This window comes from Carya illinoinensis, chromosome 5 (genome assembly GCF_018687715.1).
Source record: "Carya illinoinensis cultivar Pawnee chromosome 5, C.illinoinensisPawnee_v1, whole genome shotgun sequence".
In the NCBI taxonomy this organism is placed as follows: Eukaryota; Viridiplantae; Streptophyta; class Magnoliopsida; order Fagales; family Juglandaceae; genus Carya; species Carya illinoinensis.
In genome coordinates, this window is record NC_056756.1 from 13,279,188 (window position 1) to 13,295,337 (window position 16,150).

The window sequence follows — 16,150 nt, forward strand, 5'->3', positions numbered from 1 at the left end:
CATCGTACAAGTAGTAATTTACGTTAATTACTATATTAACATTGATGTCGCACCGTCGCTTAGTCAATTGTGTCTAGTTGATTAGCTCCTGATTCTCTTTCAGGTCCTGTAACAAGATCTACCATTCGGGGGGAATGGTAGTTGGGACTATTAAAGTGAGATTTGATTACAAATCTCAGTAAGTTAACAAAAAAAAAATTTTCCACACAAGTTAATGATGTATGGATGACAGTAAAAGTATAAATACATAATCAAATTCATAAGTAATTAAAGCATAACTTGGCGTACAACATAACATAATTGACATAACTTAAATTGAAACATGAACTGAACTTGACTTGACATAAACTTGATCTGAAACTTGACTTAGCATGAACTTGCTCTGAAACTTGACTTAACATGAAAAATACATACTCCACAGTTGTTGTGCCCCCATGTATTCTACACAAACTTGACTTAACATGAAAAATACATACTCCACAGTTGTTGTGGCCCCATGTATTTTACGGAAACTTATTCTTTAACTGCTTAAATACATACTCCACAGTTGTTGTGGCCCCATGTATTCTACATGTCACAATTGCTGTGTCTCACATAGTGTATGCATCACAATTGCTGTGACCCCATACATAAGTAATCAAGATGAAACGTGACTGGAATACGAAAAGACTGAAGCCCTGACATAACGTGACTTGAACATAACTTGAAATACATGACCAACTTGATATAGAAATATTTTGTAACATGGCATAACACATAATAGACAACATATTTAACATGACATACTTGCAACAGTGAATATTACATGACTTGACATACATGTAATAGATGGCATACTTAACATGATGTACTTGTAATGTATAGCAATACATGACATAATATATTATGTAACAGATAAAAACTGATGACAGAATAAATTCTGTATAACAAACAATTACGTGATGACTTGGCATGGCATGACATATATTATAACACACATACACTGTAGTTCATTTATTAACACACATACACAATAGACTGCTAGTAAGTTAAAAGCTAACTTACCTCGATTTTCGCGTTTCTTATAAAACCTCAAGCGCGATCACGTAGAACTGTAATTAGTGATTCTAAAAGTTAGCACTAAATCACTAATAACTTGAAATATGGAAAATACTAACTTAAAGAGTAAAATTTCCATTTTACTCTCTACATGTAGGAAAATGATCGTTTTACCCATAACTTAAAAATTTTGCATACTAACTCCAAAAGTCATCAAAATTTACATGCCTCATGTAAATTTTATCCTCAACTCAAATATCAATTTAGAAAAATTTAAAACTAATCACAACTATTAAAAATCCATAGGGCCAAAATTCTCATATGCTATTTCCATTAATTTTTGTTTCCAACTTGTTTTGATCAACCTTTTGATCTATGACTTATAAATATGTGATCTTTAAACCAAACCATTACATGGTTTAAAAAGATGTCCTAAAACATATATAAGCTTCTAATTCAAAATCACATGGTTAAAACTTAATCAAAACATAAATTTAACCAAGAATATCCACACTTTGGATTATTTGAATATCTCTTTGCATAAAATTTCATATCTTTGAAACTAACATCAAATATCTTCAAAATAATAATATAACATGTATATAAGATGCTTAGAATCCTCCAATAAAATTATCAAAGTCATTGGAATAGGTTTAGACCATCAAAGAGTTAAATTTTCTCAAAACAGAAACTATTTTTCCTCTTCCAGTTTCTAAGTTTCTAAATCTAAGAAAATCTTTCATCAAAACCTTTAATCATGCAAAAATCCTCAACCAATAATCATATACACATGTTAACAATACTCTATAAAAATTTTGGACCCATATCTATCCATTAGCTTGGTCAAAAACTCCAAACTATAACATATTCTCCAGTTTATCTCCCAGAATGACATTTCTATAGTTTACATAATATTTGACTGACCAAATAATTTTCAAATGGGACAAATAAGATATCCACGTAAACTAGACTAAAAAATGAACAACTTATATGAAGGAGATTTTATGATAAAACACTTACAAAAGTTTCGAAATGGGCGTGCAAAAGAACTCCTAAAATCTGTCTAAGAGAGAATGTTTGATATTCTTTTAATGGAAAGTGTAAATGAAGATAATTTCGTGGGGAGGGATAGCTGAAGATACTTATAGATGAGATATGGAAGAGATGAGGTTAGAATGAGAGTTAAGTGTAGAACTCTCTTACCCGGAATGAGAGTGGAGTGTAGGACTCTCTTACCTAATAATATCTATAAAAAACAACTCAAGATATTTTTACCCAATAATATCCACGAAATTAGCTTAAAATATTTTTATCCAATAATATACACAAAATTAGCTTAAAATATTTTTATCCAATAATATCTACCGTTTTGAACAGACGTTTCGTCCGAAATTATGAAAAGGTGTTATTGCGCCATAAGACCTTAAATAACCCTCCGAATCTAATGGCACAAACCATAATACATTTTGATACTTCTAACTATTTTCAATAATCAAAAACACATTTCCGATACCATAGTAAATAATAACACTAACTATGTAGTTAGACAAAAATCTATATGATTAATAGATTCGTGAAAGCTTATAGAGTCTTCACGAGATTCTTAAAGTCAATAGAAATTCCACAATTGAATTTCTAGCGAACTGTTACATTTCACCACTCTGCAGTATGAACTTTTATGAAAGAATTTCTCATACAATATTATCCTCATAGTTGGGAAAACTATAAAAGAAAGATTTTGCCATTTATATTCTACGTTGTGGGGTGGTGGGTATTATATATTAAAAGAATTCCACACTTTTGAAAGAATTTCACCCAAAAGTTAATATATATATATATATATATACAGAATTTATATATATATATATATATATATATAAGTGTGTGTGTCATAATGCACTGATCTATATGCTATTTTCACATGAGTTGATCGCCCCAATTATTGAAACTAAATAAATAATCTCTCAAAGGGAGATAGATATGTAAAATAAAATAAAAAACAAATATATGCAAAAAGAAGCAAGCCCACTTACAAATTGGTCCTAAGAATATTCTAAGTTTATGCAGTGGTACTCTTATATGTTTGGACGTAAGATTTTGTTTTGTTTTTAGTTTTTTTACTAAAACTTTTTCAAAGAACTTTAAAGATTATTATGGGTTCTATTTGAGACTTTTTTCTCGAAGCATCTCAAATACAACACTCGTCAATACCATTGACGTAACATGTCTAGTCTGTTACTTCAAGAATGTTACACCTTTGTCACAGTACGTAAGCTATTAATAATAACAGGCTAGGTAGATTCTAATAGCATATATTTATTAGAGGTGTCAAATCATATTAATAGATTGTATTTATATAATATTAAAATATATATATTAATATAATATTATATTATATAGGTTAATTCTAATTTGACTAGTTTATCGTGTCAAAATCTCAAATTTTAACACGACCAATTAATATAACGGATCGTATCGTGTCAACTTGTTTTAACTCATTATTAAATATTATGAAACAGGTTAACATGATACAATACGATCAGTTTCAAATTATTTATATAAATAGATTGAATATGCCCGAAATTAACCTGTTTGACTTAATTAAATTTAGCAAAATTTTATATAAATGTTAAAATCACAATATCTACAAAAATTATAAAACTAATTACAAGTCTAAAATTACAATCTAGATAATAAAAATATCGAAATTGAAATTCTAACAACTTTACTTTTAGGTATAAAGGTATAATTGTAATTTTAACTTTCTTAACGTGTTATAACGTGTTAAAACGGATTGACCTGTTATCAACCCATTAAGTAATCGTGTCTTAATGGGTCAATCTGTTTTAACCCGAACATGTTAAGACCAAATCTTAACCCATTATTATCGTGTCGTGTTCGTATTGGATTAACGAGTCGTATAAAATATTAACACTCCTAATATTTATATTAAGGGGCATTCTCTAGGACGGTCGGGCGTGTTTCTTTTAATTACGCACGTGAATGACAAGCTACCACGTAAAGAAAAAATATAATTGCAAGCACAATTGTGTACTAATCCGTGCGCCAATGTGATGTGATTGGTCAAAAAGTAGATTTTATTGAAAACAGTATTGATTTAAATTTTAAGTATGAATAAATCAGTATTGGTACACAGATTAGTGCACGACTGTACTTGTATCTAGCAAAACTCCCACATAAAAATTACAGCAAAATAGATTGTACTCCCGCATACAGGTGATTAAATTTTTTTCACAGATCCACCTCCCAACTTCCATCGTTTTCTGAAAATTAAAAGAAATATCCAAGCCAACGGAAAAGGTTACAAAATCACAAGAATGTAGTAAAACATCAAGATTTTGACCTACCAAGAAAAAATAAGATTCATGGTTAATTGTGAGAGTACTGGGATATTTACAACAATCCATGACCGTTCGAGTGAGCTAATTAGTGGTAAACACGCTCAGATGGTTTCGAATTTCCACATAACTCTACAATTTGTTTTTCAGGAAGATATGCAAATCTGAAATCTCTCTATGCAATAAATGGGCTCCCACACTCCAAGAAAACACATTCCAGGAGAGGGCACGGGTAGATAAGAGAGAAAGGGAAAAGAGAAGAGGGCGCTGGGCAAAGGAAGAGAAAGGGAAAAGGGAGTAAATCAGTAGATCATCTGGGGAGAGTACTGCACGGGAGAGGGGAGAGAAACGAGATGGGTGATTCAATACACTAACATACACCATAAATCACATAAGTCTCATATTTGTTATTGGCTGGTGTAAAAAAGAGAAACACACCCGATCGGCCTGGAGCTTTTTCCTTATATAAATTAAGGCATACGTTTAAGTCTCTTGAATGGGGAGCTCAAGAATGCATGAAAGTCTTCATAGTTACCTATCTCCCTCCCTTGTAATTTACCTATCAAACCACAGTTAGATTCTTGTTGTTTAGAGAAAAATAAAAATAAAAAAGGAACACACTTACAATGCCAAAACAACGATCATCTTAAATCTCACAAAATTTATTCTGATTCGCTTACCATAATGTTTTTAAATCCTAGTATTACGTGCATGGGACAAATGATTTTATATATAGGCTGTTCCCTGGTATATTACGCCTGAATTCTGCAAGAGTACTGGACGGGAACATACAATATTATTGGAAGCTCCATGAAAACTTTGAATATTAAATGGTCGACATATGGTACTAATTCATTGGATTGCAATCGACAGAAGATTGAGATTCTTAAACACAATATTGCAAGAACAAATCCTTCTCAGCATGCAGTCCATTCGAGGCTGACAATTACCTATAAAAAATTAAAAATTGAAAAAAAAAAAAACTAATAACTTCATGTCAAGAATAAATTTATTTATTTTTAAAAAAACAATTCGTACGTACTTGATCATGCATGCATGCTTTTGTATGCGCGCCTGCATGGTACTAATTCATTCGTTGATCAGTTACATATATATCACACACATCCAAATCAACTTTTCCCATTATTATCCATAGAAAATTCCCCCCAAACTCCATAGAAAATTCACATCTGGCAGATCAGAACCAGAATCCTTTACCTGCATTTGCCAAACAATGGTATGATCCTTCAGCATGCAAGATGCAAAGTTGAGCATATATACCTGAGAAATCCGAGGTGGCTGTCTGATCTAACTCTCTGCAAATATACATATGATTCTCTCTCTCTCTCTCTCTCTCTGAGAGATAAAGCCTAGGAAAGTAATTAAATTATAAAGAGTGCTGTTTATGCAGGGAGTATATGCTAGCTGTTCATATCCTTTGAGAAGACAATCAGGATATATGGAGGGATTTGTTTTCAATCCAATATCCAAGGAGAGCCAAGCATTATGTATGGATCATCGATCCCATAGGAATATAAATTTTTTTTCCATCATGCATGGCATTTAATTAATTTTTTGAAATAAATCATTATCAAGAACCATATGCTCAGAATAATCTGACGTTTGCTTCAGTTTGACAAGCTAGTCACCCTGCATTATATATTTGCATAGGGAATTAACATTATCTTGGAGGAGGGATGTGTGGTTCAAGAAAGGAATCTCATTCTCATAATATGCCCCCAAGTATTTATTTTTTTATGTTTATTTTTTATTTTTGGTGGCATGATGAGCTCAGGTACTTCATGGGAGCACTCAGACACTCATTTCACAGAGTGATGATCAATGTTTATCTGTTTTATTTTCTCCTTGAGATTGGAAGCAGAAAAGCCATATTTTTTTCTAGGATTAAGTCATTTCCAGTAGACGATTGATCCCCTCCCCCCTCAACCCCCCACAGAAGTCACCATCATTGGAAATGTTGAATCCAAAATATTGCAGTTGAGGATTAATATGTGGCAGCTTTTTGAAGTTTTTCTCTCATTAAGTTGATCAAGACCTCTTTTCTCTAGCTACTTGCATTGACCATCTTGAGGCCTAAGATCTTTGATCCACCAAATTACAGGGCATATGGGGTCAACCCAAATGTTTGTACACCTTGGAATTTAAGTTTTTTTTTTTTTTTTTTTGACAATATGGAAAATAAGATGATAATATAATTAATTAAAAAGGAAAAGACAGATCCAAAGGTGGGCTTGGGTCGCTCTGCAAGGGCGCACCCATATATGCTTTCCAAATCAGACCATTAGTCTCTTGGTTTGTCATTGGTTCAATGGACAAGAAGGTTAGATTTCATGGCTAGGCAAACTTTTCCTGTCCTTTCAACTGGAATTATTTGGTGGAGATACATGTTTCTTTTATTTAAAACTGTTTTATGGAGTTCCCAAAAATAACTACCTCTCAAGATGGTGATTTGGACACTGAGCTATTTTTACTTTTTTTTCATATATTTTTTGTATATTTTCTTTTCAAAAGCATTCAAAAACAAAACACATTTCAATTTTAAATTTTCAAATTTTTCATCTAATCATTATCTAATCATTATTCAAACACAAAACTCAATACAACTTTTTCAAATTTCCAAATAAAACACAAAAAACAATACGATATTTTCAAATTTTAAAACAAAAATAATATTAAAAGATTGTCTAAATATAACATAAATTATTTTGCTATTATTCACAAATCATTTTAAAGATGTTTTGAAATAATTAAAGTGTTCAAAAGAGCCATTACCCTCCATCCCATTAAAAAAAAAAACACTTTCTAAGCATAAAATTGTCTGTTTCATAACTACCTAATAATTAGTGTTTGTCTAATTAAAAGTTTCAACTTTGTAGGCATTGGTGGTGACTCATTTATTCTTATTTTATAACGCGTTATTAACTTTCTCAGAAATATTAGTATTACTTGTTATGACAAATCATTTTGATATGGTCAGAATATTAATTACTTGTTATGGTCAATAATCTCTTACATGCAGTTATTATAATCAAATATCTGCAAGATGCTTATAATGGCGGCTGTCAACTAATTTAATGCAAAGTTATGGTACAGAGTGAAGTAATTTAATTAGTAGAAAAAGGTTTTGTGATCACAAAAGAAATGTAAAAATAAATAAATAATATTATGGCAATTCATGTTAAAGTCACGAAGAGATTTCATAAAAATAAATTCAGACTCGTTTGTTTTCACAACTCTTCTAAACTCATCCCATCTCTCTCTCACTTTTTCAAATTCTCATACAAAATAAAATAAACAATTCAATTTTTTCAAATCTCAAAACATAAATAATATTAAAAAATAGATTTTAATAATATTTTATTTAACTTTCATCTCAACTCAGTTCATCTCATTTACGAAAACAAATGAGGTTATGTGATTCGTTAGGTTGGGTTTGGATAATGAAAAATGTTGAGAAATGTTGTGAAAAAGTAGGTAAAAAATAATTATAGAATATTGAATAGTAATAAATACTAGTAAAAAATATATGAAAAGTAATAATAGAATATTAAATAGTAATAGAGTATACTGAGAATACCTGGGATATTTTCAATATCTAAGCAATATGACGTACCATATAAAGACACATCAATTTATAAATTTATTTTTATGAAATTTTTTTGTAGTGAGAGCATTTGTCCAATATTAGTGCCTGCACCAATAATTTGTATAATTTGTACAAAGTAGAGTTACTATTGGTTCCTGTAGCAAAGGAATATATGCATGAAGCGTGAAATAGGTGGGACAGATAAAAGAGGAAAAGAAAAAACAAATAATGGCGTATCTTTGAGTCAGCCAGCCACCTTAGGCACGCTGTCAGTTTTCCACAATTATAATACTGATGTTGCAATCCTCCATGTCTATGAAGAAAAAAGATGAGAGAGAGAGAGAGAGAGAGAGAGAGATTTTGCAATTATTTTTATTTATTTAGGTGGAAGCTCTCATGATGAAGACAAGTTGGCAATAGATCATGAGATCAATGGAATTAGAACAAAGGAACAGAACATGGAACCTTTCTCTAAGAACCACCACTTAATGTCATTACGATAATGTTATCCCAAGTACATGGTATTATGGGAATGTTATCCATTTATATCCTTTAAGCATAGGAACAGTTGTATAAGTTTAATGGATACTAGATTGGAATAACATTTAATGGACACATAGGAATAACATATATATATATATATATGTTCTTATATCGAGTTCACCATTTTTAAAAAATAAAAACTCTGATAAATAATATTATTACATTTATTTTTATTTTTTTGGCTATGAGAAAAAAGTCCCTTATCTCAGGTGTCCTCAATTCAATCAAAAGATTCAAATATCAATAGACAGTAACGTGAAAAGCACACCCACTTGTCATTCGAGGTGGTCTCTTGCGTTGCCGCATTCAATTGGAAATTGGAAATTGGGAAAGAAAAGAAAAGAGAAGAAAATAAAAGAGAAGAAAATAAAAGAGAAGAGAAGAGAGACAGAGACAGAGAAAGCAGGACACAAATGAAGGAAAACAAACATCGTATTTCTAAAGCCACACGATGTTGGTGAATGGACGAATGTCAAACACTGATGTGGGTAGCACACAGCCACATTATATGGGGTATGCTACCGGTAATGGATGGAAATTTCCTTCTTGATTAGCAATAATTGTGCATGCTGCTTTATTTCTTAAATTCCCATATTTCTTTGTATTTATTTATTATTATTTTTTTTTTTTTTCATTTCTCATTTTTGGGTTGTAATGGATGGTACTATTCTACTATACCGTTCAAACATTGAGGAATCACCATGATATGTAATTTGACAGCTACTGATGATCTTATATAACCCAAAGTACATACTAATTAATATCAGTATAATTCCTGATAATTGAGAAATAAAAAATAAATAAATAAATAAAAAAAGCATGCATGTATGTTAATGAAAGTGGTGATGGAAAGTAATTGAGTCATCCTCTTTTAGTGGAGATTGGGGTGGTCTAATTAGAGCTCACCTTTGTGTGCTTATATCTTATATAGCCACTAAGCTTGTTTCTTAAATGAGAAGATCTTGAAGCTCATAGGCAACTTTTCTCTCAAGTGTCTAAACTGCCATTCTTGATCTAATGCTTACTACATGTGGAACAGAAGACCTTGTAGTAAATCAAAGAGGTATCATAGGCAGGGAATTTAGGCAAAAAAATGACCAATTATGCCTTCTAAAAGGTCCTTCTTATTCATGCATATTGAATTAGGCTTGACCCCACTCAAATCTGCTGTAAATTCAAACCCTCTTTTCAAAATCCTCTTAAGAACATGAGAGATTGATAGCCAGGAAGTGGTCACATCCGGTGGCAGCATGGTCATATTCCGGTGAAGCTGACCACCATACCTTTCAAGTGGGGGGAGCATAGGACAGTATAAGTGCAAAAGATATTATAGAATGTGCTGTAGAGCATCGGTACGAGCGCATCAATCAGTTACCTCCTTACTTTTCCTTCCCCATAAATAATGTCATGATGTGCTTCCATTGAAACACCCTTACAAGGAAGGCTTCACAGATCAGATACAACCACTTCCTTTTTTCTCTCTCAAAAATCAAGGCACAGAGTGAGAGTGTGTGAGAGAGAGAGAGAGACAGAGAGAGAAGATGGTGAAGTTCTCTACGCAGTTTGAAGGCCAGCTTGTGCCTGAATGGAAACACGCCTATGTTGATTACTGGCAACTCAAGAAAGACATCAAAAAAATCCATCTCCCTAACATTGACAACACAACCACCAAGGAACAGAACAACTCTTTACACAACACCCTCTTTTCCTTCCTTATGAACTTCTCTTTATTTGGCCACCAACAGAGAAACCATGAAGCAATTCATGTACTATTTTCTCTCTTATATATTCGTACTTTTCACACTATATATCATTTATATATTTTTATTATTTATTGATATGCATGGACTAATGTGGTCTAATATCAGGTTCATAAGAAACTCTCTTCATCGGCAAGTAAACGGGATATGTATGAGACTGAACTGCTTGATCAGTTTGCGGACACTGATGCTACCAAAGAATTTTTTGCATGCTTGGACCTGCAACTTAACAAAGTGAATGAGTTCTACAAAGCAAGGGAGAAAGAGTTCCTGGATAGAGGGGAGTCATCCAAGGAACAAATAGGGTTCCTGCTTGAGGTAAAAAAAACAGCATTGCAACAACGGGGCAAAGGAGTTATTGCCTCGGAGGATTCCTCTATTTCATGCACCATATCAAGTGGTACATAATCAACTTTGTCTCTTTCAATTGAAATCAAGATGATTTTTTTCCCTAAAGAAGTGCTTCAAATTCCTAATTCAAAGGGATCCTCACATGATTCATTCCTGTCGTTTACTTATCATGCATGATATCACATTTGTTAGGTCATCTGAATATATACCTGCACACAAGTATGCTTTCCCATGTACAGCCCACATATTTTAGTCAGTTACAGTATTCTGAAACAACATAACTTCTATACCGTAATTTCATGATTTTTCACCACTTTTTGGTCTAGAATCCGAAACAAATCAATCTAGTTTAATTAATGATCTGTATCTTATCTCAATTTTTTGGTCACTTGGCTGCTACAGATGAGGAATCTGTCAAGGACAGAACTGAAGAAGAACAGCTGCAAGACAACGGAGCAGATGACACTGAGAAAAATGATGTCCCATTTACGGACTCTCCTAGATCAGATGACATGGGAAAATCTATGCGGATGAAAAAAGAAGATGAGAAAATGAGGACACTCTCAGGACCTGTTATCAATTGCCAAGGAAAGAACTTGAGGATAAACATTCCTCTGACAACACCCTCTCGCACCTTCTCTGCAATTAGTTATTTAGTCTGGGAAGATTTGGTGAATCCGTCTTCAAGAAAATGCGGTCCAGAAGGCAGTAAGCTTCATCTTAACCGAACAACGTTGCATCATGCAGAGAAAATGATTAGAGGAGCTTTTGTTGAGCTCTACAAAGGGTTAGGCTATCTCAAATCTTACAGGTATAACACTCAAAACGTCCATGCTAAAAAGAGTCTTAAAAAGTTCAAAAAACTAGGAAATCCGAGCTTTACTGTTTGATTTTGATTTTAGCGAGGATCTTACGTGTTCTTCACAATCAAAATGATTTCAGGAACTTGAACATGCTAGCTTTTATAAAGATTTTGAAGAAGTTCGACAAAGTAAGTAGATGGGCGACTTTTAAGTTTTCCTTTAAATCTTCCATTATTTATGTTGGCATATGTGGAGGAAAATTAATTTTTCTTGGTTTTTTCATTCAGGTCACTGGAAAACAAGTTCTTCCCATTTATCTCAAAGTAGTAGAGAGCTCCTATTTCAACAGTTCAGACAAGGTAAAATCATTGGGCCAAATAAAAGACTACCAACCGAAATATCTTATTTCTTTATCCTGCTTTCCATGGTAAAAGAGCAACCTTGCATGATATTATGATTGGATCATGTTAAGATGTTGGCCACCATCCATCATTTCATCTGAATATTTGGAGACAATGCCAAGTGGGCATTGATCCTGTACTTTGAGTGTGCAAAAAACGGATGGCATTAGATTCATATAAATCGAGCTTAGATATTCTTGTCTGACACTTACAGTTTGAGAACCACTTAGTGATCTAGCTGTTCGATTTGCTTATCAGTCTCAGAAATGACAGGTGATGAAATTAGAGGATGAAGTTGAAGAACTATTTACTAAACACTTTGCCGAAGAAGACCGCAGAAAGGCCATGAAATACCTTAAGCCACAACAGCATAAAGACTCGCACTCTGTTACCTTCTTCATCGGTGAGTTACTTGCCCAATTTTTAGATTTGCAATATAGAAAATAAAATAAAATAATCCAGAAAGCATTTTCTTTAAGTGACATTATTTAGATAATCAACCATTGGTTGGAGAGCTTTAAGCTTGTTCACTTTTCAACCAAAATTGGATTTAAAGAAACCAAAAAAAAAAGAAGAGGACCCATGAGGCCACTAAGCTTTGAAATGAAGGGCAGTCAGTGGCTGGTCCACTTTTTTGGGTGGATGATAAATCACCCTGTTCCATGCTAAGCCATAGTTAATGTTTGGGACAATTTAACTGTAAAACATAGAACCTTAAAAAGCCCATCAACTACTACAGGGCAGCACTGATCAGTTTCCCAAGTGCGGTACCAAGTATGTTGCATGGACGCCTGAAATGAGTGTAAGCACCCATGTATGACGTGAGCTTTTGACACTAGGATGATTCCATGTCTTCCCCTGAAACACCACCAACTTCCCTTCAAATTATTCGAACGTTGACTATTGTAATCCACCATAGGTTTGCCTATGCTTCTGTTCACATAAAGTTTGTTGAATAGAACAGCTGAACATCCGCTGGTCACTCCTGGGGTAATTGAAAGGTTAGAGTAATGCTATGAATCCTCCTTCTAATCATCATCTCGTAATGTGACACCAAATGATGGAAGAACTAATTCATGTTCTCTTCGCTTATCTACCAATGATTTGATGTCACATCTAAAATGATGAAAGGATGATGGTCTGATGAAAATAATTTCTTGTCGAATAATTGATCTTTCATTACTTAAAAATAATAATAATAATAACAATCACAACATTAAAACTCCAATATTCTAAAAGAAAGATAAACGATTCCATCGTTTCATATGGCTCAAAAACTGATACAATTTCATTTTATCTCTTCAAATACAATCAGGGCTATTCACTGGATGTTTCTTGGCGCTTTTAGCTGGATATGTTATTATGGCTCGCATGATGCATGTGTACCGACCGGCGTCACATTCAGTTTACATGGAGACAGTCTATCCTGTATTCAGGCGAGCACCTCCGCATAAGATTTCTTAAAACACCATTCCTTATGCAAAATCAGATTTGCATCATCTGTGTAAAGTGGCTAACAAAACAAACTAACCATTTTGCAGTATGTTCAGCCTGCTGTTTTTACACTTCTTTCTGTATGGCTGCAATGTTTTTGCATGGAGAAAGGCTCGTATAAACTACAGCTTCATCTTCGAGCTAAATCCAACCAAGGAGCTTAAGTACAAAGATGTTTTCTTGATCTGTACCACCTCACTGACTGCTGTGATGGGGGTCATGTTTGTTCATATGTCACTGATAGCTAAAGGGCATTCTTATGAGCAAGTCAAAGCTATCCCGGGTCTTCTCTTATTGGTAATTTTTTGTTAAATATCTAGGAGATGGAAATGCATAGTTGAACAGGTCATTATTTGTTCAATATTATTCTCTTACAGATAACAGACCATTAAGTTGACCATCTTCTGAATGACAGGTCTTCTTGGCTTTACTTGTGTGCCCCTTCAATATTTTCTATCGATCAAGCCGTTATCGTTTCCTTAGTGTGATAAGGAACATCATTTTATCACCTCTCTACAAGGTACCACATTACTTCAACACACCATCTTTACATCACAATAAGATCATTCAGATACGCTTATAAACATTTTCTTTTAATAATATATAAATATATTATATAAAAAATCGTCATTCTAATTCATTTATCTTATTCTCTGCAGGTTGTCATGCTGGACTTTTTCATGGCTGATCAACTATGTAGTCAGGTTGGTTTCAGCACCAAATAAAAGCAACAAAACTTGGGAAATCTTAAAGAGTCTTAAGTATTCATTAGGTGCCTCAAAACTCATAGATTAACAAAATGCTTTGCTATCTTAAATAGGTGCCAATGCTCAGAAATCTAGAATATGTGGCGTGTTACTATATAACTGGGAGCTATAAAACTGAGGACTATACGCATTGCAAGGAGGCCAGGCATTACCGGGATCTTGTTTTTGCAGTTTCTTTCCTACCATATTACTGGAGGGCAATGCAGGTACAGTATTAATCTCTCCAGTTCACCCTAAATCAGTTCCTTGATTTTCATAAACTGCATAAAATTATATGTTGATCTCCTTTTCTCAATAATCAATTTACCTGAACTTGCAGTGTGCCCGGCGGTGGTTCGATGAGGGCCAGACAAGCCACCTTGTCAATCTAGGCAAATATGTATCGGCCATGTTCGCAGCTGGAGCAAAAGTGGCCTATGAGAAAGATGGTGGTGCTGGATGGCTCTGTCTTCTTGTGGTCATGTCCAGTGCTGCAACAGTGTACCAATTGTATTGGGACTTTGTAAAGGACTGGGGTTTGCTCCAAATGAATTCCAAGAACCCCTGGCTTAGGAATGAATTAATGCTTCGGCAAAAGTTCATTTACTACTTGTCTATGGTATATGCCGTGGCCCTTTTCTCTCCTAACTTAGGAAATTTTAGTCAGAGTCTACGGGCCATCGGCATACAATTGGCACATCCTCCAACTCCTAGATATTAGCACTCACCAAGTGATTCTGATCAGACAATCAACTTGAATATTTTAGATAATGAAGAGAGACACCACAAGGTGGACAATGAACATATTTTAAACACAGATAAATTTTTACTATTGAAAGTAAGATTCTCAAAATGGTCCATTGAAGACAAGATCAGAACAAAGAATTAGACATTTTCTGAGACTAAATAAACATTTAGAAATTTTGACTACTTTCTGGGTATATAAGATTTAGGCCCTTTCATTTTTAAAGCCAGATTTGAGTGAAACTTTGGTATGCCATGCAGGGATTAAACCTTATTCTCAGGCTTGCTTGGTTGCAAACTGTTCTTCATTCAAAATTTGAACACGTTGATGACGGAGTCACTTACCTATTTTTAGCAGCCCTTGAAGTCACTAGGAGAGGGCTGTGGAATTTTTTCAGGTACAATGACCTTCAAATATTCATTAATTTGAATTTTTTTGACTATAGCCTTTGGTGGCATCAAAATTGACATTGTAAAACTTGTATCCTTTTCAGTGTTCTAATGAACAATTGTTCGAATTGTCCAGGTTGGAGAATGAGCATCTAAATAATGCGGGCAAGTTTAGAGCAGTTAAGACAATACCACTTCCTTTTCATGAAGTGGATGAGGAAGATTAATACCCATTGGCAACAATTGCTTATGGAATTTGGTTCGGGGGGTCATAAATGTTCTTTGGACAAATACATCTCAGAAGAACCTTGTTGTCCTCAGTCAAGTTGATGCAAAAAGACATCCACTTTCTCCATTGGTCATTGGATTATGGGAACAAGGTTCATACTTGAATACAAAATTTTTATTCGACAATGAAGAGAAAAGTCATGCAAAAGCACAGTTGGCTTCACATCTAGTTGACTCATTGTTACAAATGTCTCTGTTTCTCCTCTGCTCACACAATACCATGCTTGAAACAACACATATTTGGCATCCTTCCAATACACTTGTGGAAATAAATCCATGAAAAACATGTAGATTGTTTATTGATGGTTATGAAGTATCCCGATCAAAGATTTGTACTGCAAAGGAAAAATCCAGATATTTCCCAAATTGGTAGATAAAAGTTGTAATTGCTGTCTACATTGAGATTATCACCAAGAAAAAGGAAGCAAATGAAAAGGCTATCCGAAGAAAAAGGAAAAAAAAAAAGAAAAAAGAAATCGTCACTGAAAATAACTAGACAAACACGAGATGAGATCACTTAATGAATGTCTTGTACATGGAAGAAAGTATAAATAAGATCATTTGAGATACCACACAAAACTACTTGATTTGTAATGGAAGCAAAACATTACAATAATAGAACTTGA

The 16,150-nt window shown here is 33.6% G+C and overlaps 1 protein-coding gene across 1 annotated transcript; it reads left to right on the forward strand.

Moving 5' to 3' along the window:
- The first annotated feature begins 9,567 nt into the window (after nucleotides 1-9,567).
- LOC122309004 (phosphate transporter PHO1 homolog 1-like) lies at nucleotides 9,568-15,702 on the forward strand. The gene is made up of 14 exons (XM_043122325.1): nucleotides 9,568-10,313; nucleotides 10,416-10,707; nucleotides 11,061-11,469; nucleotides 11,601-11,649; nucleotides 11,749-11,820; nucleotides 12,136-12,265; nucleotides 13,178-13,298; nucleotides 13,404-13,653; nucleotides 13,772-13,876; nucleotides 14,016-14,060; nucleotides 14,177-14,329; nucleotides 14,443-14,721; nucleotides 15,108-15,244; nucleotides 15,373-15,702. The coding sequence occupies exons 1-14, from the start codon at nucleotides 10,089-10,091 to the stop codon at nucleotides 15,461-15,463; spliced, it is 2,358 nt and encodes a 785-aa protein (XP_042978259.1). The 5' UTR covers nucleotides 9,568-10,088; the 3' UTR covers nucleotides 15,464-15,702.
- Nucleotides 15,703-16,150: the final 448 nt, after the last annotated feature.

Excerpts from the sequence above, each read along its gene's own strand:
- LOC122309004 (XM_043122325.1), top strand. The coding sequence starts at position 10,089 with ATGGTGAAGTTCTCTACGCAGTTTGAAGGCCAGCTTGTGCCTGAATGG. Across the intron at positions 11,470-11,600 it reads GGCTATCTCAAATCTTACAG|GAACTTGAACATGCTAGCTT; the intron begins GTATAACACTCA and ends AAATGATTTCAG. Across the intron at positions 13,654-13,771 it reads TCCCGGGTCTTCTCTTATTG|GTCTTCTTGGCTTTACTTGT; the intron begins GTAATTTTTTGT and ends TCTGAATGACAG.